General features: G+C 41.1%; 1 protein-coding gene across 4 annotated transcripts in view; it reads right to left on the reverse strand.

Annotated features, from left to right (window-relative positions):
- Positions 1 to 26,357, reverse strand: part of ssbp2b (single stranded DNA binding protein 2b) — a 359,324-nt gene that overhangs the window by 235,598 nt on the left and 97,369 nt on the right. For all 4 annotated transcript variants that reach the window (XM_048526257.2, XM_048526250.2, XM_048526242.2 and 1 more), the window contains one exon: positions 2,191 to 2,275. In XM_048526257.2, coding sequence (XP_048382214.1) covers positions 2,191 to 2,275 — 85 coding nt within the window. The remainder of the gene's footprint in view (positions 1 to 2,190; positions 2,276 to 26,357) is intronic.

The following is a 26,357-nucleotide window of genomic DNA, read 5'->3' on the forward strand; positions in this document are numbered from 1 at the left end:
TAAAGCCATTTTTAAAACCAAAAATCTAGACAGAATGAAAAGTACTGCACACGATGCACCGCATGTACCAAAACGGCAGAGCTTTTCAAAGGGGTTTTTCATCCACAGAAGACTTCTTATTACCACAACAAACTCTTCAGTTAAATATCATGTTCCTTATTTCTGGCCTCAACGACCCAGCATGCAAGGAAGCATGAAGAGTACAAAAAGGATTAATTCAGACAACATCGAAAACTAAGAAATTAAGCATCATCTTCATGTTTAATTCTTCCAAACTAAAGTTTTCTGAGTTCCAAAGTTTAAAAACAATAAGAAGTCCACTATATATAAATATAAACATGAATCCACATTGATACAACACATTTGCCACATCAACTGGCAATGAAGAACAATATTTTGCATTTGATTATGAGCTTCCATTGGCACAGGACCAATAGAAACAGGAAGAGGGGTAGACCATTCATGCCTTCGAGCCTGCACCTTCATTCAATAAGATCTTGGCTGATCAGACATTCCTAATGTCCACTTTCCTGCATTTTATATATAACCCTTGAATCCCCTACTGGTGAAGGATCCATCTCGGCCTTAAGTATACATAATGACTCTGCTCCTACAGCTCTGTGTGCAAAAGAGTTCTAAAGATTCACAACCCTCAAAAGAAATTCCTCATCTCAGCCTTAAATTAGCATGCCTTAATTCTGACACTACATCATCTAGACCTAGACTTTCCCATGAGGGGAATATCCCCTTAACATTTACCCTGTCAAGCACCTTAAGAATCAGATACATTTCAATGAGATCACCTTTCATTCTTCTAAATTCCAATGAGTAGGGTCCCAACTTGTTTAATCTTTGTTCTGGAATACTACAGAATGTCCAAACTCTTGAAACTAACAAATATGCAGTAACAGGAGACCTGCAAATGCGAAAAAGTTGCTGTTTTCACAACAAGTAAAGTACTCCAGAAAACACTTTAAATGGCAAAGTAAATTAAAAGACAACATTGAAAATTATGCTAAATTGAACAATACAGTTAACGAACTACAACAGAGTAATAATTGCTAAGCAAGATTTCAGCTTGCTTGAAGAAAAACCATACCTAAACAATAGTAGTATTTAAAGTACTTATCAGATTTATAAAATAATGCATACACCATGTGAATAAATTAAAATGACAAGAAAGTGAAGCTACCATAAGCCTTAGCTGTCTTATCTAATTTCCACATTAGAGGAGATAGCACAAATGCAAACCTTGAAATAATATTTACTTCTGCAAAACACACCTCATGTAAGTGAAGAATACATCTCACCTCATTAAAGATGATTAAAATTTTTGTTCGCAAATGTTCTGGTTTGTTGGCAATTGCATTTACTTAATGTTTCTTTTGGTTAAATTTGGAAACAAAAATGTTCCTAATTTTACTCTAACAAATTCTACAATGTCAAAAACTAATTGCTGTTTTGAATACACTCAAAATGTGCAGAAGCTAAAACACCTCCACACTGAATTCAACAACTGACACAATTGTGTTAGTTTTACACAATACTAAGTACCTTCAGAAAATAAAACTAATTGTTTTATTTCATTTAAAACAAAAGGCCTAAAAAAAATCCAATCAATTTATTATTCAAACAAGATACACAATAGATCATAGTCGTTTATCAAAAGGATGAATCACTTGTATCAAGCCAAAAATTTCACTTACCTGTATACCACCAGGATCAATTGCACTCCACAACTGATTTTTAATGGCACACTAAGTACAGCATTCAGCGGCACTTAACTTGTTTATCAAAAGCTACAAATTAACTTTCTCACAAAAACATGCTAAGAACCAAGTAATCAGAAGAAGAGGTTACAGGATGATCAAGATTTCATATCATATCAAGGCAGGAAATATTGCAAGAAAAAAATAGCAGATTTTGATCACTTTTTGCCTTAGCATCATACCTCAAATTATAATTATAACTCAGAACCTTGTTGCAGTCCACTAGAGACCTCCAGTGAGCTGCCAAATTCATTTTACACACATTTTCCAGGCTGAAGGATGTTTTGGACATCTTTTTTCTAAAACTAAGATCTGAACTAGATGACAATGAGGCAAAAAGGTTCTAACCATGAAACTTCAGGCTCATGATATAAAAATGAATCAGTCATTGAAAGAGTCCCAGATTTGATCAGTGACTTACATAATCATGAAAGGCTTTTGCTTCGCTAGAATGTTCACAGGTTTCTCTTCTTTCAGGGGCCGCACAGTAAAGGTCCCAAAATACACTGAAAGAAATGAACTTTTGTTAATAAAACTTGGTATCACTCTGAAATGTTCTGTAAAATATAGAGATTACACAAGTTGTCCAGTTAATTATTTCATTTAAATATTAACAATTCCGTCTTTGAGAGAATAAAAGTATTTTTATTCAGCTTTAAGACGATTAAAATCATTCAATTTTATTCAGTTGCATTTGTTTACATTTATTGAGAAACCATAAGCACTACTTATAGAACAATCTGGAAAGACAAATTCATCCTATAATTCCACCTTTATTGTCATTTTTCAAAGAAGTGGCAAAATCAAAATTATGTTTAATTACACCGTCTTTAGTCAAAATGAGATGGGTTACATTAACGTTGCTATGGTAATTAGACACTTAACGGCCTCAATTAGCCCATGCAACCCAAAGCATCCCTCACCCTGGATAAAACACATGAGGAATTGATAAACAGCATGCATTTGCAACTGCAAGGTTCTCAAATATTATGTGCCCCTCTTCCAACTTGCCATCAAGCCCTGGCCGGTGATGGGGAATAAAACTCCAGCCCTACTGTCTTTATTTCCCAACTTGCAAAACGAAGAAATTGAATGGTGGGTGCTATGTGTTTAGCACCTCCAGCAAATTCACATCCCACTGTTTTCAAAACATACCACTTGGCCCCCAAAAATCAGAACAACTCAAGTATCCCTGGTGCAAAAGGCCCAAAATGACACAATAAAGTCACCACGGCTACGAGTTCTGATGAACACTTATGAAATATGCAATCTCAACATGAAGAAAGCGGCCAATATCTTCCCTCCCCACAAGCTGTCATTGTCAGCAATCACTTGCCAGCAAGTATGAGTGACCACCTAGGAAACTCCATGTCACTAGTCAAGCATTCTGCGGGTCCTTGCATGGCTGTTGAGTCTGATCCTAGAGATGCATCTCTAACCACACAGTTGGCAGGTGTTCCAGGAAATGGATTTGACCTCTGACTTTGAGATCACTGGCACCTATTCCTCTAGTTTCTTTTTCATACTTCCTCTTGCTGACAGGTGTTCTCAAAAAATTCAGACGCACCATTCAGGAGGTTCCTCCAATTTGGTTTCTTCTAAAGGTGGTCTCCCACACTTTGACATCTACGCGGCATTTCTTGCAAAAAGCCTTCCGGGTCTCTTTGAAATGTTTCCTTTATCCACCTGTCATTTGAACTAGGCGAAGGTAATTTGTCTTGGCAGTCAGAACACAAGCATCCTGGGCACGTGACCAGCCTAGCCGAGTTGGTTTCAGAAGATCATGCCCTCTATGTTGTTGCCATTGGCTCCTTCAAGGACGCTGATGTTAGCATGCCTGTCCTCACAGTTGATGCAGAGAATCAATCACAACCAGTATTCTTGGTACTTTAAGGGCTTTGGAGGAGACATCTACACATAGTCCAGGTTCCAGAGCCGCATAGAAGATTCAGAAGGGTGACTGGCTTATATACGAGGATCTTGGTATCAGCACAATATCACAGTTATAAAAAACTCTCATCCTTGCGTGTCCAAAGGCAGCGTTCACAGATTGGGTGTGATTGAATCTCTGCATCAATATTAGCCTTAGATGAAAGGTAGCTGCCCACATAAGGGAACTGCTCCACCGTTGAGAGGCTTTCTTTGTTGATGTTAATGGAGATTAGGACGTAAACTGACTCTAGGACAGTTTGGCACAGTTAATAAAAATTTTTCACAGATATGGGGTTACATACATTCTGCATGCTCTGAAGCCTTGTATCTAGCTAGACAGGCACCCAAAAGGGCTCAAAATTCAACAATGAGAATGTTTGGTACAAACCATGCACCATTAAGACAGAAATTCATAATGAAAACATTTCAGAAAAACATATTTAATGTCCTTATCACTAGATTTGATGTAACATTCAAAGTAACACCAAAGAAAACTTTAGAAACTTTCCCCAAAATATTTCACTGTTCTTAATTTGCATTTAATTCAGTGGCATTTGAAGAATTATGTCACCCCAAGTGTATTACAGGCTTATAATACCAATGCAGCTTTCCTGAAAAAGCATGTTAATTTCTTAGCGAATACTTTCACTTCACTGTTGTTAGTACTAATCAACTTCTGCTGAACATCAAAAGTTTTGCTACAAATGTTTTTCTGCAGTTAACTATTATGCAAAAGAAAGGATACCAAATCAGGCTGTTTTATTGTCAAATCGATTTTGTTTATTTTGTACATGATAGAATGAACTATAAAAGGGAACCCAGAAGAAAAGAAAACAAGAAAACTGACGAATTAAACATACTGATCCAACTCATTTTGCGTACTTCAAAAACGGAAATAAACGTATTGATCCTCCAAATAGTTATGGTTTTTTTCCCCTCTGAATAATTTTTAACTGGGCTTTGGACACAGGAAACAAACAAATTTAAGCAACAATGTGTCTTTGGGGAGACGATGACCTAGCAATATTATCATTGGACTATTAATGCAGAGACCCAGGTAAGTGTCTGGGAAGTGATAATGGGAACTGCAGATGCTGGAGAATCCAAGAAAATAAAATGTGAGGCTGGATGAACACAGCAGGCCCAGCAGCTGCTGGGCCTGCTGTGTTCATCCAGCCTCACATTTTATTATCTAAGTGTTCTGGGAACGTGGGTTTGACAACCCACAAATTTAACAATCTGGAATCAAGAGTCTAATGATGAGCATTGTCACAGAGAAACCAATTTGTTCATTTATGCCCTTCAGAGAAAAAAACCTGCAATCCTCACCTGGTCCGGACTACAATGTGACTCCTGGCTCACAGCAATGTGGCTGATTCTTAACAACCCTGGCCAGCCTAGCCAGCGACACCCTCATCCCATGAATGAATGAATGAATGAATGAAGAAAAAAAAAAGGCAGTTACCAATCACCTCCCATCTCCAGCTGCTATTCCCACAGTGGATCAAGGCACAATAAGAAACTAATTCTACTAGTTTAGAAACCAGGTTTCAGTGATCATCCCATCACAGTACAAATTTTGTCATCATCACACAGCCACTTGCCAGTCTGAATTTTAACACAGACGATGTTAATGCAACATAGAAAATTTCCAAGCAGTCTGGATATGGAAATGGTGGAAAATATTTCACGCAAGTAGTTCCTGATGCATTGGGCTCCTAGGTCATGGGAGGAGACATCCAAGATTGGTCAAGTGAGTGCGAACTATGCTCAATATCTAATTGGTTACTGACACCATAAAAGATGGCCCATCATTGCCCTTCCATTAAAAAAAATAGACTAATGTTTTCTATTGCCCTTGTGCCATGACAAAGCACATAGCAGTCAAAACTGACAAAACCTCACATGACCCAGCCAAGGAGATGTCAGCATCTTCGAAACTTCAGCTGGTCCTGACACTCTGCATGAACTCAGACGAGCACAATGCCTCAGGCACAGATAGTTAGATACTACATGCAGAACCTTTGCCCTTCCTCCTACACTTTCACCACCAATTTTATTAGGGTGTGGCATCCAATTGTGTTTTGATCATTACCTTTACCACAGCATACTGTCACTGCAGCAAGCAAGGAGCAAGCTGGTAGGGTGTTGTTGTGCAACTAGACACACGTTATGTTAACATGAAAGGAACATATGTTAGCCTACCTATCAACATAGCTCTGCACTCACTTAGAGAATAATGTTCCGCTAGGCCTGAAACCTGCTTTCCTGCTCATCTGATGCTGCTTGGCCTGCCATGTTCATCTGGCTCTACACCTTTTTATTTAAGACTCCTGCATGTCAGCAGACATAAGTTTGGTTGATGCCACATATAACCTAAGGCCTTACTTAACCACGTTTTCTTCAATGTCACGGCAGAATATCGTAGAGGAGAGCAACTGCCAATAGTGTGGGTGAAACAATGCCAGCTTTTATGGCCAGAATACTGGTTATGATCAAAAAGACAAGCAGAAAGAGAAAACATAACCAAAATGAAAGAGGAAAGTACTGAATATGACAAAGACAGTATGGCAGGAGATTGCATCCACTGTGAGTGCAGTAGATGAACATCAATTGAATGCCACAGGAGGTTCAACAACTTGTTTTGTTCCAGCATGCTGTGTTGTTTAGCAGGAGCATATAGAGGTCACTCGTGATTGATTACATTTGAATTGTGGACTTGTTGGGGCAGATCTGGCACATACAATTATTCATTTTATTAGATATGTATATCCGATGCTCTCCTGTGGTCCAAACAGTTATGGACCGAAATGCAAACTGCAACTGTCACATTGAAGACCTTTGCCTCTGGTGACGTGATAGAATAGACTGCTGTAATGTCGCATTTGTCAAAAAGGAGCACACAATCATCGAGCGATGCCCTGGACTGTGGTAGATCTGCAAGGCTATAAGTGATTCATATAGTTGAGAAGACAGTGACAGAAGCAGCTAGGATGCCAGCTGAACTCATTTTTGGTGATCAACAACTGCCGTCGAGACGTTAACCGCCTCAACCTCTCCACCCCTCTCACCCACTCCAACCTCTCCCCTGCAGAACGGGCAGCCCTCTGCTCCCTCCGCTCCAACCCCAACCTCACCATCAAACCCGCAGACAAGGGTGGCACAGTGGTAGTATGGCGCACTGACCTCTACATCGCCGAGGCCAGACGCCAACTCTCCGACACCACTTCCCCTCGATCATGACCCCACCCCCGAGCACCAAACCATCATCTCCAACACCATTCATGACCTCATCACATCAGGGCACCTCCCACCCACAGCCTCCAACCTCATTGTTCCCCAACCCTGCATGGCCCGTTTCTATCTCCTTCCCAAAATCCACAAACCTGCCTGCCCTGGTCGACCCATCGTCTCAGCCCGCTCCTGCCCCACCGAACTCATCTCCACCTATCTGGATAATAAAATGTGAGGCTGGATGAACACAGCAGGCCCAGCAGCATCTCAGGAGCACAAAAGCTGACGTTTCGGGCCTAGACCCTTCATCAGAGAGGGGGATGGGGAGAGGGAACTGGAATAAATAGGGAGAGAGGGGGAGGCAGACCGAAGATGGAGAGTAAAGAAGATAGGTGGAGAGAGTGTAGGTGGGGAGGTAGGGAGGGGATAGGTCAGTCCAGGGAAGACGGACAGGTCAAGGAGGTGGGATGAGGTTAGTAGGTAGATGGGGGTGCGGCTTGGGGTGGGAGGGAGGGATGGGTGAGAGGAAGAACCGGTTAGGGAGGCAGAGACAGGTTGGACTGGTTTTGGGATGCAGTGGGTGGGGGGGTGGAGGAAGAGCTGGGCTGGTTGTGTGGTGCAGTGGGGGGAGGGGACGAACTGGGCTGGTTTAGGGATGCAGTTGGGGAAGGGGAGATTTTGAAACTGGTGAAGTCCCTCTTCCACACCAACACAGGCCCCAAACCCCACCTCTTCCTCCGGTACATTGATGACTGTATCGGCGCCGCCTCTTGCTCCCCAGAGGAGCTCGAACAGTTCATCCACTTCACCAACACCTTCCACCCCAACCTTCAGTTCACCTGGGCCATCTCCAGCACATCCCTCACCTTCCTGGACCTCTCAGTCTCCATCTCAGACAACCAGTTTGTAACTGATGTCCATTTCAAGCCCACCGACCCCCACAGCTACCTAGAATACACCTCCTCCCACCCACCCTCCTGCAAAAATTCCATCCCCTATTCCCAATTCCTCCGCCTCCGCCGCATCTGCGCCCAGGACAAGACATTCCACTCCCGCACATCCCAGATGTCCAAGTTCTTCAAGGACCGCAACTTTCCCCCCACAGTGATCGAGAACGCCCTTGACCACGTCTCCTGCATTTCCCGCAACACATCCCTCACACCCCGCCCCGCCACACCCGCCCTAAGAGGATCCCCCTCGTTCTCACACACCACCCCACCAACCTCCGGATACAACGCATCATCCACCGACACTTCCGCCATCTACAATCCAACCCACCACCCAAGACATTTTTACATCCCCACCCCTGTCTGCTTTCCGGGGAGACCACTCTCTCCATGACTCCCTTGTTCGCTCCACACTGCCCTCCAACCCCACCACACCCGTCACCTTCCCCTGCAACCGCAGGAAATGCTACACTTGCCCCCACACCTCCTCCCTCACCCCTATCCCAGGCCCCAAGATGACATTCCACATTAAGCAGAGGTTCACCTGCACATCTGCCAATGTGGTATACTGCATCCACTGTACCCGGTGTGGCTTCCTCTACATTGGGGAAACCAAGCGGAGGCTTGGGGACCGCTTTGCAGAACACCTCCGCTTAGGCCGCAACAAACAACTGCACCTCCCAGTCGCAAACCATTTCCACACCCCCTCCCATTCTCTAGATGACATGTCCATCATGGGCCTCCTGCAGTGCCACAATGATGCCACCCGAAGGTTGCAGGAACAGCAACTCATATTCCGCCCGGGAACCCTGCAGCCTAATGGTATCAATGTGGACTTCACCAGTTTCAAAATCTCCCCTTCCCCCACCACATCCCTAAACCAGCCCAGTTCGTCCCCTCCCCCCACTGCATCCCAAAACCAGTCCAACCTGTCTCCGCCTCCCTAACCTGTTCTTCCTCTCACCCATCCCTTCCTCCCACCCCAAGCCGCACCCCCATCTACCTACTAACCTCATCCCACCCCCTTGACCTGTCCGTCTTCCCTGGACTGACCTATCCCCTCCCTACCTCCCCACCTATACTCTCCTCTCCACCTATCTTCTTTTCTCTCCATCTTCGGTCTGCCTCCTCCTCTCTCCCTATTTATTTGAGAATCCCCTTCCCCTCCCCCATTTCTGAAGAAGAGTCTTGACCCAAAATGGTCTACTGATGCTGCTTGGCCCGCTGCAGTCATCCAGCTCTACACCTTGTTACCTTGATGATTAACCCTACCTTTTTTTGGAGGTGCAATGGCATTAACTCCAACTATGAGAGACTGGCCAAGCCCACAGAAAGAACATATGCAGGATCACACTTATTGCATACAAAGAGTAGCATGATGCCCTGCAGTGGGTTGAAAGCTCACTCAGTGGAGCAGCGCAGGCTGTTCACAGGATAAGCACTGAAGTAGAAGGAATAGGCAAGGAGCAATAAATCTATAGCAGGTTGTTTGCCTTGTGGCACAACTGGAGCTGGAAATGCCAATTATTGCACCTTAGCATGCAGCCCGACCCATGCCACGTGGGAATTTTGGATACATGTAAATATTAATCTTCCACCTCCAAACAGCAAAAATAGTTTCTTCTAAAAAAAAAATGGGTTCAGGACTGATGAATATGGAACCCATAGCCACAATATTGAACCCTCTGCAGAGTCTCTACAACTCCACGAAAAAAATCCAGCCTACTGTATCAGCAACTCAAACAGAAAGACAGCAAATGGGAGCTTGGAGCTGCATTAAGTTTGAAGGCTTTTTAAATGTTTTCCACAAATAAATTGCAACTACCAATGAATTCCTACATCAGGGATTTGATTTGGACAAGGGTTACCTAGAGATTGATCTCTGAAAATACTGATCCTGATGCACTGCCAGCTGCTTTGCACAATGTTACTACCTCCACTATCCTGTCTCATTTTTGTTGTTTGCCTTTCCACAGAATTCTTGCTAGTGATGCTGAGAAGGCTATTGGCCAACTTAATAATGTGCTGAAGTACATTCAGCTTCCACCTCCAAGATATAGCAGACACCTACAAACAGGCAGCAATTGGAGAGGCAGGGGGCAGGGAACTCAAGATGCCCTTTAGGGGGCAGCACTGTGGCTCAATAGTTAGCACTGCTGCCTCCCAGCACCAGGGACCAGGGTTCAATTCCACCCTCAGGCAACTGTCTGTGTGAAGTTTGCACATTCTCCCAGCGTGCGCGTGGGTGTTCTCTGGTTTCCTCCCACAGTCCAAAGATGTGCAGGTTAAGTGGATTGGCTGTGTTAAATTGCCCATAATGTTCAGGGATGTGTCGAATAGGTGGGTTATAGGGGGATGCGTCTGGGTGGGATGCTCTGAGGGTCAGTGTGGATTTGTTGGGCCAAAGGGCCTGCCTCCACACAAAAGGGATTCTATGATTCTAAACAGCCAGCTCATAGGAATCAGATTTGAAGGCTCACCACTGCTGCAAATGGGATCATTGCGAGAAAAGGGCACCAAAATTAATAGACTGAGTTATCCAGAAATTGAAAACTATTACGTCTACTTTTTGGTTGTACTTTCAGCTATTATGTGTACATTATTGCCAGATTTTACATTTATATTGTGATTGTGTCTGTTAGAAACACTCAATAAACATGCATTTATTACATTATAAAATTCAAAATGGACATCATTTTACACAGAATGGTCTGTAGAACATTTATACTAAGTAGTGATAAAAATAACCAATAACAAACAAGCATTTGAGAAAACAGGGTTGATTTTATGATGGCATTGAGAGTACTGCCAATGGAGCCAAAAATTGGGTGACAACCCCACTCTGGCAAGCTGCAGGATCGAGGTTTGCATCTATTCAATAGCAAGCAACCAAGTGGTTGGTTGCCTGCCCCAGGAGCAGCCAACCAATCGCAGTACTGGCAGCTCATCATTCTCAACAGCAGAATCAACAGGAACAATGACCATTGATTGTACTGCATCAAGAAGAAGAGGACAAAAACAATGTATAGTGCCACCAAGTCTATGCAAGTGCAGCATGACGGTACTCAGGATGCTACAGAAGAGCCCTCCATGGACTAAAGAGATCACAAGCAGGAAAGTCTCAAACTCCCAAGCATGCCAGGAGATCAACTGGATGTGACATGTAATCTCCCCTCATGGTAGAATGCCACCCCTGTTGTGTGTAAATTCCAACATCTGAGGGAAAGAATTCTCTTAATTGTCCATTTATGTGGTTCCATTTGCCTCAGGGTAGGAGGATCATCTGTCTTTCTTCCCAATTACCCCCAAGCACTTTCCAACACCATTCTCCCTGTCCAGCCCATTTCCATAGTAGAATCAACACCAGATTTCTGAGTTCATTTATTAGATTTTCCTAGATTTGCCTAAGACTCAGAAAAGGCACACAATGAAATACACTGTCAGGTGACGCAATATGTTGTAAATATGCTGGCAGTGATCTTTTGAACTGTGTTTCAGCACACAAAGTGCTGATACAGAAGGCAGCTTTTTTTAAAAGTATGTGAAATGAGTATAAATAGTTAAATTGTTACTTTACATATTGAATACATAGAACATAGAAAGTGCAGCACAGTGTAGGCCCTTTGGCCCATGATGTGGTGCCAACCTATTATCCTGCTCTAAGAGCAAACTACTCTACATACCCTACATTTTACTATTATCCATGTGCCTATTCAAGAGTCACTTAAATGTCCCTAACGTATCTGATTTCACTACCACTGCTGGCAGTGCTTTCCACGCACCCAGAACTCTCTGCATAAAGAACCCACCTCTGACATCTCTCCTATACCTTCCTCCAATCACCTTAAAATTATGCCCCCTCGTAATAGTCATTTCTGCCCTGGGAAAAATTTTCTAACACTCCACTCTATCTATGCCTCTCACCGTCTCATACATGTCTATCAAGTCACCTCTCATCTTTCTTCACTCCAATGAAAAATGCCCTAGCTCCCTAACCCTTCCTCATAAGACCTGCCCTCCAGTCCAGGAAGCATCCTGGTAAATCTCCTCTGCACCCTCTCTAAAGCTTCCACATCCTTCCTATAATGAGGTGACCAGAATTGAACACAACATTCCAAGTGTGGTCTCACTAGGGTTTTATAGAGCTGCAGCATAACCTCATGGTTCTTAAACTTAATTCCCCTAGAATGACCCTTGAACTCAATTCCCCAAGAATACATATTCTTGCCAACAAAAAAAAATATACAGATGTACATTTATGTATTTACATGGGTAAAAACTGTTGTTCACTCAGAACACTCCCTCACTCAGCCAGTGTTTAGTCAAAATTAAATAATGCACAAACTAAATTAAGCTAGGAATAAAATTTAAAATTTATTCTCAATGCTTCCAGCCACAGTTACAATAGAAACCATTTTACGGATGACTGCATTAAACACCACACATCTCATTATGTTCAGTTGATCTTTAGAAATCTTGTAACTCATACTTGATATCTGCTTTCCATATGTATCCTAGTCTTGTTATTGGAGGCGCCAGTTCGAATGGTATCAATCCACAAGGACAAATTTGGCCTATAAATCTAGCCAATGTATCTGGACTTTACTTCCTTGTTTTGTAAGTACTACTAAAAGCATAATGCTACTTCTACGGCTGTAATCTCTCCATGATGGTTTTTGGGAGCAAGGGAAACGGCAAGTTGTTATAGACACCATTATCCAAATACGACATTCAGCAGCGAAAGACTTTCAGAGATTCACGAAAGGTTTAAATTGCAAAATCTGCAGGATAGTACATACATCCCTTCGATCCTTTTTCTTGTCCGGAAACAAACATCCCACCAGGCAAGAACTCAGCTTTTTATTTTACCAACACAGCAAGTAGAACACAGCATCATTTTTATTTTGATAAAACACCATCAAATTAGCCAGTCACTTAATTAAAAAACACTACCCACCAGGGGCAGTGCAACATTAACAATAATCTGAAAAGGGGAGAAGATTACAGCTTTGTTTAGTTTAAAAACTCAATCCCACATGATACCAATTATTAAACTGTACGAACAAGAACTGGTCTTTTTTTTTCCCCATGACAAGAAATCAGCTCTTAAGATATTTTCTAAGATGATATTACACACCTCTGGATCAGATGGGACTTGAGCCCAGGCCAAGAACTCAAGTCTTTCTTTTAATATTCGTAAGAGATTTTAATGTACCTTTGAACATTTCTCTTCCACCACCAAATCACTGCTGTTATTTTTCTCAACTTTTTTTTTAAAACTAAAGACCCCAGCTCTTAAATAAAGAAGTCTAAAGACCATCAAGTGTACTCAATCAACTCTGAAGCTTATCTGTTTGAGTCTTAATGGGTCCTGTATTTCTAAATCCAAAAACACTCCCGCATTATAAAAAGCGATTGTAATAATAATGTATTTGTGCAATGGTACAATGAAAGCAATTTCATATTCCCACTTTTAAATAGTGAGGCATCCTTACTGTCGAATCTTCAGCAGCTTTTCTGTGAAAGCATTCTCTGAATGAAACAATCCAATTGCTGATGACTAATTATATACTCTACAATAGGGAGAGAGGGGAAGGCTGACAGAAGATTGATAAAGGAGAACAGAAAGACAGGTCAAAGAGGTGGGGGTGGAGCCAGTAAAGGTGAGTGTAGGTGGGGAGTTAGGGAGGGGATAGATCAGTCCAGGGAGGACAGACAGGTCAAGGGGCGGATGAGGCTAGTAGGTAGGGGATGGACGTGGAGCTTGAGGTGAGAGGAAGGACAGGTTAGGGAGGTAGGGACAAACTGGGTTGGGTTGCAGTTGGGGGAGGGGAGATTTTGATGCTTGTGAAGTCCACATTGATCGTCTTCTGTCAAGTCTGGGGAAAGAAGATGGATATTACTCCTTCCTCATTCACTATGGTTACCACTATCCCTGATTCACAGAGATCCCATCTCAGCCCTATTTTTGGCCAATTCTTCAGCTCTTTCGTTCTCCTCCTTCAGCTTTCAAGTGGGTGTTTCCTTTGACTGGTTTTGCCTTTCTCTCCAATTATTTTTCTCTTTCTGCCTCAGCTTTCCTTTATTTTTTCTTGTTGGTGCTCCTTTGTTGGGCTTGGCCTATTTAAACCTGTTCCTTCAAGAATTGCAGGATTGCAGTAACAAATTCTCCTTCTAGGTGGCACTCACACTAATTAAGCAAACATTACAACACACAGGTTCACATTTACTTTGTTTCGATTTGAAGAAACAATTGAGTGAAATGAACCAATCTTTGGATACTGTTAGGTTTCTTCAGCTGTATTTTCTTTCAGGAGAGCCATGTAGCTATGCAACAGGGAGAACTTGGCTGCCTTTGTGTAATATTGGAATTACAGGACTGCAAGAATCCTCATAATGGTAGTGTTTTCAACTTGGGGTTTGCCAACATAGTGGAATCTGATCAGGGAGATCAGTTTCTAGGATAAGTAATGCAAACCACTTAAGGGCAATGGACAAATGGCACATGTCCTGCAATCTTCAGGAACAGTGAAGCACATGAACAGGACCGTGAAAACACATGCGTGGAACAGGCTGATGGGTCAGCTTCAGACATGGGGTGAGGTATTGCTCCTGTCCTCATGCATATATGAGGGCAAAAGTCTAAGGGAATGAATTAGTAACAGATAGGTTCATGTGGACCTCCAATCCATCATCTTATACTAATACTGTTAGAACAACAGACACAAGAGTTGATCTATGGGAACATTGTGGCAATTGTATAGACAAGCAGACTTAACATTGAGGGAAGACACCAGGATGTTAAAATATTGCTGATGCCAAACAGAAGACAGGAGTGTGAATTTGGGAATTAAGGCGGTGGTATGGAATGCTGCAATAATGGGAGTGTTTGAACCCTCGTATAGGGGTCTATATGGTATTGTGGATAATGCCAGTCTCATGGTATATGCTATCCAACAGCTCTAATATGTCAAATGATTACACATTAACCAAATCAATAGGGTGTGTCTGCCAAACTCTCTCACAGGAATAGTGGCTGCCTGCACATCCCAAAAGGAAGCCAACTCATTGAGAAACCCAAATGATTTGGGATGAGATAGACCTCTGCAAAGCAGGATGGAATGGGAAATATTCAATTACACTCCCATCCAAAGAAGTGTCCGGAAATGGAAGTCATCTCCAAGGTTCCATAAAACAGAGTCTATTTGTCTCAAATTTATAATTAATTGTCAGGTTAAGGTTGATGCTTTGAGGCCTTACCCTTTTTGCAGCAGAATGGAAATCACTCAGATTATGGTCATAACCATGGTCACCATATTGATAGGGACAAATCTGGTTGAAGGAGCAGGCAAGGCCTCTGGCATCCAATATCTTAAACAATTAGAACACAAAGTCAGCAGCAATGAGAACCAGTCTCAATGGCTAGTGTGCTCTTCCTCACTCTTATTTTCTTTGTCTCCCATACCAAGGAGCAACTTTGGTAATTTTCTCCAACAAGGAATATCACAAATATCCCAAACTGGAAAATCCATGTCTAGGATCTGCATGCAAAATGTAGTATCACCCAAAGTATTCAGCATCCATTTCTTTAACTTCAGATTTTAAACTATTTTTATTTGTTTTCAAGATATCTTCTACCTTTGGGTTTTTCATGGCCAGGCTAAGTTCCAGAACAAAATGTACATCTGGTCCAGTTTGTGCACCTGAAGTCGCACCCCCCGCCCCCCCACCCCCCCCAACCCATAACACCAATGATTTTTGGTGTTTTTCCTACCTGGGTGTGCAGGGTGAGTTTTAAGGAAGTTAGACATTTAACCAATAGAGTTGTATGTCAACAGTTGATAGTTGTTTACTAATAGCTAAGACCTATTTATTTGTAATAAACAGTAATTCTTGTTAAGTACAGAATCTGGTCCATGTTTTCTGTTAACCCTTATCTTAAAAAATACAAGTAAATTGTGGAATTTTGCATGCTTTTATAAAACGTTTAACTTTTGTGACAACTTTCAGAATAGCGGTTTGATTTCCAGTGCCCCAACTCAGTAAGGTGTGACAATAGAACATGTCCAGATCTGCCTGTAGATCTGAATACCCTAATACTAATAGAATTGCCTTTACTGAAAAATACCACATCTGAGAAACATCCTATAACCCATAAATGCATTTATGCAATTTCCAGAGATTCCACCACCAGCCCCCTCTATTTTTCACAATGCTCAGTGATAAGGAAGAACTGTAGGAAAAGAGAGAGTCAGCCATGGAAGTCTAAGAAAATAAAAGAAAGTATCAGATTGAAAAAAAACACATACAAAAAAGCAGAGTAGTGGGAAACTAGCAGATTGGGAAATCTTTAATGGCCAACAGAAAGCCACAAAAACAGTTTTAAAGAAAAGAAAGATAGATTATGAGAGTAAACTAGCTCAGAATATAAAAGCAGGCAGCAAAAGTTTCTATAAATATGTAAATCGTAAAAGAGTGGCAAAGGTAAACATTGGTCCTTTAGAGAATGAGAAGGCCAATTTAATAACTGGGAATGAGGAAATAGCTGAGACATTAAACAGTTATTTCATGTCGGTCTTCACAGTAGGAGACACAAATAACATGCCGAAAACTAATGACAAGAAGGTTATAGCAGGAGAGGACCTAGAAACTACTATCACTAAGGAGGCTGTGCTGAGCAAGCTAATGGGGCTAAAGGTAGACAAGCCTCCTGGCCCTGATAAGATGCATCCCAGGGTACTAAAACAGGTGATGGGGGAAATAGCAAATGCACTAGTAATTATTTACCAAAATTCACTGGGCTCTGGCTTGGTTCCCGCAGATTGGAAAATAGCCAATGCGATGCCACTGTTTAAAAAAGGAAGTGGACAAAGAGTAGGCCAGCAAGCTTAACTTCGGTAATGGGGAAAATACTTGAATCTATCATTAAGGAAGCAATAGCAAGACATCTGGATATAAATCGTCCCATTGGAAACACCCAGCATGGGTTCATGAAGGTTAGGTCATGTTTAACTAATTTGGCGGAATTCTTTGAAGAGATTACTTGCATGGTGGACAATGGGGAACCTGTGGATGTGGTGTATCTGGATTTCCGGAAGGCATTTGATAAGGTGCCACACCAAAAGCTGCTACATAAGATAAAGTTGCACGGTATTACAGGTAATGTATTGGCATGGGTAGAGGATTGGTTGACCAGTAGAAAGCAAACAGTAGGGGTAAATGGGTGTTTTTCTGGTTGGCGGTCAGTGGCTAGTGGTGTGCCTCAGGGATCAGTGTTGGGACAGCAATTGTTTACAATTTATATGGATGATTTGGAGTTGGGGACTAAGTGTGGTGTGTCAAAATTTGCAGATGAGTGATAGAGCAAAGTGTGTAGAAGACACAGTCTGCAGAGGGATACAGATTGTCTCAGTGAGTGGGCAAAGGTCTGGCAGATGGAGTACAATGTTGTTAAGTATGAGATCATCCATTTTGGTACGAATAACAGCAAATGAGGGGAGATCTTATTGAAGCATATAAGATTATGAAGAGAATAGATAAGGTGGAGGCAGGGAGGTGATTTCCGTTAGCGGGTGAAACTAGAACTAGGGGGCATTGCCTCAAATCAAAGGGAAGCAGATATAGGACTGAGGTCAGGAGGAACTTCTTCAACTAAAGGGTTGTGAATTTGTAGAATTCCCTGCCCAGTGGAGTGGTTGGAGCTACCCCACTGAATGTTTTTAAGGCAAGGTGAGATAAATTTTTGAATAGTAAAGGAATTAAGGGTTATGGTGAGTGGGCGGGTAAGTGGAGCGGAGACTCAAAAAGATCAGCCATGATCTTATTAAATGGCAGGGCAGGCTCAAGGGGCCAGATGGCCTCCTCCTGCTCCTACTTCTTACGTTCTTATGCTCTTATTCTTGGTACTTCCCTAAGGGGCCAAGTTGTCCTGAAAGAAGGTCACTGTGGCATGTAGAAAGTTATACTTTCAAGCAACATTGTTAAAATGGCAAAGGGTTTTCAAAATTACCTTCCCAGCTGTAGGAGATCTCCCTCTTTTCCCCCAAACATTTGTCAAAACCTCCAGCTACGAGCTTAGACTGGATCTTATAGGTCCCACTTGGTAGAGCCTTTTCCACACAGATCATCCTGTGTGATAACGCAGACTGACCATTATCACTGACTTCTAAACATGCTCCAAATTCTCTCAGATTTGTAACTCTTAGATCTTTCATCATTTCACCTCCTTTAAAACATTTCCCCAAACATGGGAACTTCTACTTTAATCTACTGTTCAAGGAGGATTACCCATGCTATCCAGGTGTGCCTCTTTCCTCACATTGAGACTTCCCTGGATCACTTCTGTCACTGTTTTGTCAAAATTCCTTCCACATCTTCTTACTCATGTATGTATTTCTTAAATAAGTACTCAAACTATTGTTCTTGTTCTCCACTCTCCTAGCCTCTTCCTGCAAATTCGTGGCCCACACTGGTCACTGATCTTGGACATTTGGCCAAGTTTTGTATTTCACACTGATTTGCCTGCATGTCCCACTATCATGACCACCCTCCAGCCATCTGATTGCTGCCACAAGCCACAAAATGACTTCTGGCAAATGATGCCCACAAGACTACTTTTTAAACCTTTCTCACAGTGCATGCATTGCTGTGTATTTACTGAGCTCTTAGCTGCTGCTTTCTGCTTCAAATTATAGAACTCATGAGTATGCAAAATACATGTTGTTTTATCAGCAACATCACTCCTAGATTCTCAGAGTCTGGACATGTATAATTCAGCCCCACGCCACATCAGGAAGTCAGTTTATAGTCTGATTCTTATGTCCTATTATGAAATTAGCTCCAGTAACTTTTTTCCTGGCCCTTTCTGTTCCTTCTGTTCTTGTCTTTTATAATAAAAAGATGTCATCAGATGACTGGGTGAAATGTTATTTAAAAACACTTTGCTAACTGTTTGAAATGCATTTAGATGGGTGCAAAAATATGAAGCTGATCATTGTTTCTTCTGGTGCAAGAGGATCAACTGCAGTATTGAAGGCAATTTTGGTTCCAACTTTTGGTACAGGCTTAACTCTCAACCATCTGTAAGAATACATCTGCATGTCAAAGCCATTTGCAACTTACAGTTCAGCTGATCTGCCATTGTTTTGGTTATCATCTCATCAATTATTGCATGCTTTCTTTCATTCATTCTTGCTGAATGAGCTTTCCACAGCAGTACGCATTACCATGATATTTAAGTTCTTTCTTGTTCTGTACTTCGCTTTTCACAACTTCATAGAATCCCTAGTGTGGAGGCAGGCATTTCGGCCATTGAGTCCATACTGTCCCTCCAAAAAGCATCCCACCCAGATTCAACTCTCCATCTTCGGTCCGCCTCCCCCCCTCTCCCTATTTATTTCAGAACCCTCCCCCCATCCCCCTCTCTGAAGGAGGGTCTAGGCCCAAAACGTCGGCTTTTGTGCTCCTGAGACGCTGCTTGGCCTGCTGTGTTCATCCAGCTCCACACTTTGTTATCTTGGATTCTCCAGCATCTGCAGTTCCCATTATCTCTCAACCCCAACCCTATCATTTTAGCCCTGCATATTCCATGGCTCATCCACCTAACCTACACATTGTGGACACTGGGCAATTTAGCATGGCCAATCCAACTAACCCGCACATCTTTGAACTGTGAAAGGAAACCAGAGCACCCAGAATAAACAGGAAGAATGTGCTAACTCCACACAGACAGCAGGCTGAGGGTAGAATCAAACTCATATCTTTGGTGCTGTGAGGCAGCAGTGCGAACCACTACGCCACTGCACTGCCCAGAATCTCCATTATCCATTCAGAATTTTGTTCGTTACCAGGGCCTGAACTAAATGATAACCTTGCCCGCAATAGTGCATCCGTACTCGTTCATCATCATGGACATGCTAAACCTAGTCACTTTTTCTGTAACTTGTAATAGAGAGGGATTTTGAACTCTCTGCCATATTTTCAGATAGCTACTACTTCCTTAAATTCCCAAGCTAGAAGAATGTTTGCAACTCTAAAAACAGGCAAGCTGGCAAGTTATATACACTAACATCCATATGCTGAATAATGAAAAAATCTTCACAGATTTATGAAGATTTTATAGTAATTCTATAGTTTAGTACAAATTTTCACCTTTTCCTTTTCGATCCTTTCCCGGCCAGAAATCAACATCCCTCTGGGAAAGAACTCGGTGGTTAAATAAAAATAGTCTAATGGGCATTGCTAGTTCTAATCCGCCTTGGAGGGAATCTGTTTGAGCTTTAAAGCATTTGAGCATTTCTAACTCTGACAAAATAACCATTGTAATCAAAACCAATTTTTCACACTTTCTCAGACAAGTTCATTAGTCTAGTTGGGCTCAAAGTTTCACCTCTTTTTAAACTCAAAATCTGGTCACTTAGCCTAAACTGCCAATGATATCACATGGAATGGGTTAATGACTAGCATGTGTGATGGTGGGGACCCATGGGAGGGGCTAACTTGGATCATCCACTTGAGTTCTTTTGGCTGAGAACTGACGTAAATGTTTCATCCTTATCTTTTGCACTGGTATAAAAGGTGGGGGAGCCCAATAAGGATGGGGACATTTGTCAAGTCTTCTCCTCTTCCACCGAGTTGTTTAATTCTCAATTACTATTCACAATGGAATGTGGCAGGGCTGCAGAGCTTAGATTTGAATCATTGGTCATAGAATCCTTAGTTCTGTCATTTGTTGTTTATACTGTTTGGCACACACTCATTGTGCCTAAACTAGATTGACACCTCATTTTTAAGTTTGCCTGATACTGCTCCTGGCATGATCTCCTGTACTCTTCTTTGAAGTAGGGTTGATCCTTGGCTTGATGGTCGTGGTAGAGTGGGGGAACATGCTAGGCTATGAAGCTGCAGATAGCGATGGAATATAATTCTGCTGTTGCTGATGCCCGTTCTTGAACTGGTCGATTTTTTCAAAGTTGATCCCACTTAGCACGATGACAGTGTTGTTGAATGCAATGAAGAATATTCTTAAGGTGACTTCATCTCTACAAGGACTGTGCATTGGTCACTCTTATTGATACTGTTATGGACAGACACAGCTCCTTTATTCATTAACGGGATGAGACATCACTGACCAGGCAGCATTTATTTCCCCAATTGCTCAGAGGGTAGTTAAGAGTCAACCACATTGTAGTTGGTCTGGAGTCACATGAAGGTCAGACCAGGTAAGGATGGCAGTTTCCTTCCCAAAGGGCATTAGAGAACCAGATGGGTTTTTTTTCTCCTGACAATCAGCAATGGATTCACGGTCATCATTAGATTCCTAATTCCAGAACTTTTTTTCTTAATTGAATCCAAATTCCACCATCTGCCATGGCAGGTTTCAAACCCACATCCCCAGAATGTTATCTGTGTCTCTGGACTAACAGCCCAGCAATAATACCACTATGCCATCACCTCCCCAAGTTGCAGTAAGTGGATTGATCAAGATGATTCTAAGTATGTTTTTCCCCTCTTGTCGGTTCTCTCACCATCACAGCCCCAGTCTACCAACAACCTCCTACAGGACTTGCCCAGCTGGATCAGTAGGACTGCTGCTAAGCCACTCTTGATGATGGACATCCAAAGTACATACTATGCCCTTGCCATGTTTTATCTCTGCTGCAAGTACCTTTGGGTGCAGTTTGTAGCATTCAATGCAATCATTTAGACTTTAACGTTTCAGAGATACTAATGCTTTGTGGACAAACATATAAATACGAAATGAATTTTTCTAGAGGAAGCAATCATTGCATGACAAAGGATTATATTAACAGCAATAAGCTAATGAAATTTCAGTTTTAGTTAGACATAGTTGTCATTCAAAATACACTGACGTTGTATAGCAAATGTGATCATCTTGATTTATTACCAGCCAAAGAATTCTCTACAATTTTTGATTTGAAACCTATTGAAATTTTCAATGTATCAGATTGCATTTACTAAAATGGTTACAATCTTCATGCATATGCTGAATATATTTTGGTTGTCAATGACGACTGTAGGCAATATATTCCTGGCTCCATAAGGTGGGGGGGTTCTGGATGTGGGAGTGGGTTGTCAATTTGAAATATTCCTGCTTCCTGACTCTATGCAATTATCTTTATAAGGATAAGATTCCAGCATCAGCGAGAAGTCCAGCATGGTGACAAGACAGCTAATCTTCAACAATTAAGGGATCATTTACAGACTGCGATGGTTCAAGAATGCAGCTCATCACCATCTTCTGAAGGGCAGTTAGTGATCGGTGCCAAGTGCTGACCTTTTCAGCAGCACATGTATCCTATTAATGAATAAATAAAAATGTGAAGTGGGGGGGGAACTGGTGGAAGAACTTAGAGGCAGCTTTCTGAGAGCAGGCCATGAATGGAACTCTGAGCTGCTTTGTTCAAAGGCTTCTGTATAACCTGCAGACTGCGCCACAGGTATTGCAGAGCCTCAGCCCAATAACCAATCCTACAAAAGGATATCTCTCAACAACAACGGCCTTAAAGTTATGGCCATAGATTATTAAACTTTCAATTGCAGTATTCAGGGGTGTCTCCATCTTGAAGTGTCCTCAGTTCTTCTCCTCCAGCTTCTCGCATTCCTTCTGGCTTTCCTGCCAGTGCAGTCCAACCACCATCCAAAGGTGGCCTCTTAATTCATCAACTCCAATAAATGGCTCTCATAGACCATCAAAAACAAAGATGGTAAGATTCTGCCCATCATTACTTGAATTACAGCTGCTGGTGTAAAATGCAGATTTTGAACTTGCACAGTGCAGTACAATCCTAAGAAAGTGTTTATCTGTACTTGTCGGTGGTGACTTAGCACTGCTGAGATACTATCTTGCATCATCCTATTGGAGAACATGGATTTTAATATAGTTTCCAATCCAGTTTCTATTAGTACGTCAGTTATTTATTCACAAGGTTAACTGTGTGAATAACGCTGAGGAGGTCAACCTTTATATCAACTTGCTACCGCAGAAATCTAGCGGCTAAACTGTGCTTCTCCTGTGATGCTGAGATACCAGAAATATGTTGGATATGCAAAAGAAATTGGAACTGAATATCCAATTTTTAATGATAAATCATTGATTTGAAAATTGTTACTATATTGACTGTATTAAACAGCAATGCTGCTACAGTTTTGGCAATCAGCTATAAACGAGAAAAAAAAAAATCAGTTGAAGCTTTAGTTCCTTAATGACACTATTGAGACCATCATGGTTTTTCTTTCATTTTTCTCATTTTAGGTTTGAAACTGAGAATTACAGTTGAGAAGTGAACTTTGAACAGCAGCTTGTTTAAAAACGAATGAATAGAAAATATCAATGCCTGCTGTTGGGAACTGGCCTGGCAAGATTATATAGGTTAACTACTGCTCCAAGAACACTGGAGACAATTTGGCACTGAGATGTTGTTATCCTCAGGGATTGGCTGCTGGCCAGATATTAAATTGGTCAGTTACAAAAAGAGTCTGATGCTGACCAGTCAACAACAATGTTGAGACAGAGAAAACAAAGGAAAAGTGAACTGGCTCTGATTGAGATTTTGGGCAGGAGGGAGTTTTGTTTTAGAAGCTGCCAGAGTGGGAATCCATCTTTTAGCACTGCTCTCTCCCACCTATTGATTTGTTGGAAGCTCTGAGAAAAGAACCCCAGACTGCAAAAATCAGCAAAAAGAAAAAAAAATCAACACAGATCTGTGGAAGCAGTTTGCCTCGACCAGAAACTTTGAAATTCAAGCAAGATCAAAGGATTTCATGAAGGTTTGGTATTCATCATTGAAATGGTTATTGAACTGGTAAATTCCAATTATTTTATTTTGTTTTTAAATTTATCCCTTAACCGTGTCTGTCTATTGATGCGCAAGTACTGGCATTGCAATCAAAGAAAACTGGACTTAGATCATAGATATTAATTAGATTGCCTTGTAGTTTATATGTGTTCCATTATAGTTACATTCTTAATAATAAATTGCTAATTTGTGTTGAAGTTATAAATTTGGTATTCGAGATCTGTTTTTTTTTCTAAAGTCTGATTAGGAACAACTGAACAATTTTGAGGGTTATTGAACTTTTAAGATCACTGTGTTGCAAACTCAGTGATAGTGAGGCAGATGAAGCAGAATTGGTTTTGTTTGCTATTCTTAAAGAATAATAAGGTAGCATTCAAATTGTGTCTATCAGGATATCCCAAACAGCTGATTAATACTGCTCAAGTGCAGTCACTGCTGTAAGTTATAAATATACAATAACTAATAATAATAATAATAATAATAATAATAATAATATTGATTACTAAACATAAGTGAGGTTCAATGCACTCACCATTTTGATTTTGTGCAACAGCAAAGTGTTGGTTACCTATTTAATGCCTACGATCATTTATATTTATCTTAAAGCCAATGGGAACAAAAAAATGCCAAATAGGTTTCTATCTCATTATCACACAAAGTCAACAGAACCTTCATTGTTTTTGTATGGCACTCCACTGAGAGTTGGTCAAACCCATCGAAATTATAGCATGCATACATCAGCAACAAATTAACCAGAGTTTGAACCTATAACTAGCCAGATGAGAAATAAATATTATTCTGTGTTTAGTATTAGTGTGTATTGTATGATTAATTTTAGTAACAATATAATTACCATTTTGTCTTCCATAATGTATTATTGAACAACAAAACTGTTAAACTGTTTTAACTTAAACAAGTCACTTGCTGGTGCAGAACCTGAATATTGCTGAAAAGAGATCATGTTGCTGAAACTTTTGGTCTTGTACTCATTGAGTAAAAGCAAAAGCATAGTAAATTTCAAAACATCACAGCAACTTATACTGCAGCAAAAAAAAAGTGCTGACAAGTCAATTCTCATTAGAAGTGAGGTGATACCATAGAGAAAGCCCAGGAGGGCTACAAGTTCTCCATGTTATTCAGTAATTTATTTTAAAAGGGACTATAGTAAAACTTTGTTTTTACACAAAAGGACTCCTTGCATATTAATATATGCTGCTTCTGGTTAGTGGAAATGAGCCATGCTATGGGTCAACTTAAATTGGTTGTTAGTACAGTCCAATTGTTCAACAAATACTGTCCAATCACAGAATCAAATATAACATCAAATAGATTTTGCAAGCATTGACTGAAGTACAGTCTGTAATCTGCCTGTTTACAGAATGTCAGAGGAACATGGCACTTGATTAGATCAGCCAATTGTGCCTAGTCAACCTTAATTTACCATGGAAAGTATCTCAAAAAATTGAACAGGTTAAGCAAGCCATTTGACAGTTCTATTATTTAGTGGAGATGCCAGTGTTATTTTCTACCATAAGTTTGCTACTGTCAATCCCAAAAGATTTCTGCTTACTAAACACCTGAGCAACAGAGTTTCAGTGCCATTGCAATGTAAGGTATATACGCTCCATGTCCCAATAACATGCTTATTGGCTTATATCTATCTTAACTTTCTTTCCTAATGCTCCTAAATCTGAGCAGCTTTTCTAGCTCCCGTTTATTTTTTTCTGCAGTGGGAATTCCAAAACTGCATACAATATTATTCAAATGCTGCTTTTATAAATTGCAGGATTACACTTTTTCATGTATGCCCTCGTACTTTCTTTGCAATCTGGTATCTTGCTATCCTTTCTGACAGTTGCAAAACACTTACATGATCTCTTGGGGAATAAATCTACTAATGCATCCAAATCTTAATCTGATCAGATTTGGTCAATTTTCTGCTTTTAGTTCTGTGATTCCCCCAGTCTGTTCCATTTCCTTAAGCGCATGACTTCACACACAACTGTTGAGTATTACAAAGTATCTAAATGGAGCATTGAGAGCGGAGGAGGGGGACAAATTTATGGAAAAAATTCTAAAGCCTGGGTCTTAGGCCTCAAAAAACATTTCTTCATATTGGCACTGTTAGATACGTGGATTTGTAAAATACCTGGATCAGCGAAATCTAGACATCTTGGTGCTTCAGGGCTGACATGAGGTTACAAAAAAAATGGAGTAAAGTGTTTAAATGCCTCCTTTGCCTCAAAACAGGTGAAAATGTTTAAAATCAAGCCCTGATGGACCTCAAAATCAACATAAATTAATGAGTGCAGGGGTGATGAAATGAATAGAGCCTGGCTCAATACGAAGACAATGAAGGTCATAATAACAATTAGACACCAGAAATGTCCGTCAAGTTGAAAGATCTCCACGCTTCAGAAAAGACACAGCACCATGCTCTTACTATATTAACCACAATGCTTTAAATTGCACAAATGTCAAGATAAAGGGACTGGTACTTATTCTAGATCATATATGAAAATGCTGAATAGATTAAACTTTTGACATGGAAGCATAGAGATCTGCAATGACCAATGCTGGTCACCTAGAAGAGTCCTACTTACCATGGTTGAAGTTTTCACCCAATGCTGGAGTAAATCTACTTTGCACCAAATAGT

This window comes from Stegostoma tigrinum, chromosome 3 (genome assembly GCF_030684315.1).
Source record: "Stegostoma tigrinum isolate sSteTig4 chromosome 3, sSteTig4.hap1, whole genome shotgun sequence".
NCBI classification, from domain to species: domain Eukaryota; kingdom Metazoa; phylum Chordata; class Chondrichthyes; order Orectolobiformes; family Stegostomatidae; genus Stegostoma; species Stegostoma tigrinum.